This window comes from Camelina sativa, chromosome 3, assembly GCF_000633955.1.
Source record: "Camelina sativa cultivar DH55 chromosome 3, Cs, whole genome shotgun sequence".
NCBI classification, from domain to species: Eukaryota; Viridiplantae; Streptophyta; class Magnoliopsida; order Brassicales; family Brassicaceae; genus Camelina; species Camelina sativa.
The window spans coordinates 20,095,719-20,098,928 of record NC_025687.1 but is presented as its reverse complement, the minus strand read 5'-3'; the positions used below and the strand labels follow the sequence as shown (position 1 = coordinate 20,098,928).

The following is a 3,210-nucleotide window of genomic DNA, read 5'->3' as shown; positions in this document are numbered from 1 at the left end:
AAAAAAAAAAAAAAAAACACACTTAAAAAAAACTCCTATTAACACATCAAAAAATGCAAAATTTGAAATCATCAACAACTCACAGTAGTAGAAGGAGTTCCAGCTTTAAGATAAACTGGATTCACAGATATAACTTCAGAATTCGCAGCTTTCCCAGCTTTAACGAAATCAAACTGCGTCTCCCTAAACTTAGCAATCAACTCAACACTCTTCATCAAATTCTCCATAGCTGAATTATCATAAAGCTTAGCACCATGCCCTGGGATCCCCTCAGCTTTGATTATAAATTCCCATGGAGTCCGATCAGCGTAAAACACCCTAAACTCATCACCAGGATTAGCTTGTCCTTCATCCATAGCGAATCCCAAATTCAAATCCCTAAACTCCGACGACGCCGCGAATCTCATCATCCCGTCGAATCCGCCGATCTCTTCTTCAGGGACGTACGAGATATGAACCGTACGGAGAGGAGAGAAGCCTCTCGATTTCAGGTTCCTGATCGCTTCTAGATACTGAACTCCGATACACTTGTCGTCTTGCGCGCCGCGAGCGTAGATATGGCCATCGGTTGTACGGTGAGCTGAGAACGGCGGGTGAATCCATTTCTCGGATTCGGCGGGGACAGAGTCGAGGTGAGAGTTGAAGAGAATCGAAGGGAGGTTAGGGTTAGAGCCTAGCCATGTGAGGAGAAGTACTGGCTTACCGGAGACGAATTCGAAGGTTTTGGAAGTGAGACCAATCGATTGAGCTTGGTTAATGAGGAAGGAGACTGGTGCGGTGTAGTTAGGGTTAGGATGAGCGGTGTTGATTCGTAAATATTGCTGGAACCGTGTGATTGGTATATCCTCTTCTTGGCTTTTTGATTGAAGTGAGAAGATGATGGAGATGAGGAAGAGAGTCCAGAGAAGTGAAGACACCGCCATGGAATCTTTCGCCATGGATTTTGTAGTTGCAGGAGTGATCAGAGGATGATGATGAAGAAGAGCTTTTGCTATATGTATTGTGACTTCTTGAGCATTGACCAAACGAACTGTGTGATGGAATTGGTCTTTAAAAAAAACAATATAAAATAAGAGACCATGTCACGTTCGGAGACTGCAACCACCTTAAAAAATCCAAGCACTCATCACTTCATCCTTTATGGTAGTTTTTTTGTACCAATGTTAAATTATATTCACTAAAAAAAAAAAGACTGTTATATAATTTAATTAGGAGAGTTATCCGTACGTCTGTGCGTGGTAAGAATTTAATAGAAAATCAATTTAATTTTTCTTTCTAAAATACTAAAATAGTTTTATTTTTATTTTTTAATGTTTAAATTTTCTCAATTCTATTTTTAAAAATAGAAACAAATAAAAGATGTCAATAAGATGTTTACTATAGTATTCTACATATATATTATATTTATTAAGATTTAAAGGCCCATTTTCATATTTTCAAGTATTTAGTGAGTCCAAAACATTCGTTATGATTAATTTTAATTAGAATAATATAGGAAAGGAGATCATTCTGATCTTTGAAATCAACGAACTAATGTACTTTGTTTATTGTTTGGTCTATAAATACATAAACTAATGGTATTTGGTTGATTATTTGATCTAAAAATATATGAGCTAATGTTCTAATTGACTTCCTTTGTTTAGATCATTAAGATAATATAGAAAGCAACCCATATAAGGGTTTATAGTAATTGGTCATACAAACATTCAACATATTATCAAGGTTTAAACCATTAGGATAATATAGAAAGCAACCCATATAAGGGTTTCTAGTACTTGGTCATACAAACATTCAACATTTTATCAAGTTTGCATATACAAAAAATTTGAAAACTAATATGCCTTCAGCTTACGTCCATGTAGTTTCTCCTACATGTTCCATTACATGATTTATGTAATAACTTCCAGCAAATTCCGAGCTGAAGATATAGAAAACACATTCATACGTTAAACCCTAGCATGATACACTACTTGATATTAATGAACATTCAAAACTTACATGGCCTTGTGATGCTCAAGTCCTTCAAACTCCGGTTTTATAAATATCTTGGAGGAGGCCAATGTGTTTACAATACACGGTTTACCTAACGATGTTTTAAGTGGTATAAAAGTTTGGTAAATGATTATACCACATAGTGTTTAGCATTTGTTCAATCAAGCGAGTGTTATTAATAGTACATACCTTCATACTCTCCAACCTTCCAGAAACGCAGAACACAAAACACCAGTTCGGTTTGATATGTGAGATGGCATCCATATGTCTCCCATAAAGACATAAAATGGGTAGCACAATCTCTTACTGCACGACACTTGATCGTTTCATTCCTTCAAATGTAGATAGTCGAAACATTTTATGAAATAGTCAAACTCTAAATTTTACTAACATGATAGGTGAAATAAATGTATTTTACCTGCCATTTAATAGCTTGAAAACAACTTCATTATAATGATCTCTGTTGTTCTTCACAGCTACTACACATCCACAAACATCTATTGTGGCAAAAAGTCAAATTTTCCCCAATGAGATGAATGAACATTTCCAAAATCTATCATATACATACAACTATTTTGGTAAAAAGTTCTTTTTGTACTTTTCTATGGGAGGGACCAATACACAAAGTTCCAAATATCCTAAAAAATCTATAGATTCCTTAACACAAAGATTTCAAAACTATATTAACAGAGTTTAAACATCTATTTTGAGAAAAAGTCAGAATTTGTCTTTACATTGAAATAAATGAATGTTTCCAAAACTATTTAACACTCACATATAACTATTTTAGTATTAAAGTTGAATTTGTATTTTTCTATGGAAGGGACCATTACAGAAAGTTCCAAATTTCCTAAAAAGACTCTAGATTTCTCAACACAAAGACATCAAAAACCTAAATTCACGGAGTTCAACTTAATAAAATTAAGACTAATTTAAGGAAAACATACCAAAAGAGATGGGATGGTGGATTCTTCCTCGGAAAATATCATCCAAATCTTCGAATCGGAAATAATTTTTGGAATTTACCGATTCCTTTAAGGTCATGGTTGTTTCATCTGTAAACTTGATTTGATAAGGATGATGGGTATTCCTCTCCTTGAGGGTTGGATTGATGATTTTGAAATTCCTAATATCATACCTTTCATCGTCGTAGATGTACTTCCGGAGCTTGAGTAGTGTAGTCGGTATAAAGGCAACTTCAACTGTGTCACCCTTCCA

At 34.7% G+C, this 3,210-nt stretch overlaps 1 protein-coding gene across 1 annotated transcript in view; it reads right to left on the bottom strand.

The window, feature by feature from the left end:
- The window catches only part of LOC104777586 (aminoacylase-1), a 3,304-nt gene extending 2,204 nt beyond the window's left edge, over window positions 1–1,100 (bottom strand). Inside the window, exon 1 of the mRNA XM_010501859.2 lies at window positions 80–1,100. Within this exon, the coding sequence (XP_010500161.1) occupies window positions 80–938 (859 nt within the window). The 5' untranslated portion in view covers window positions 939–1,100. The remainder of the gene's footprint in view (window positions 1–79) is intronic.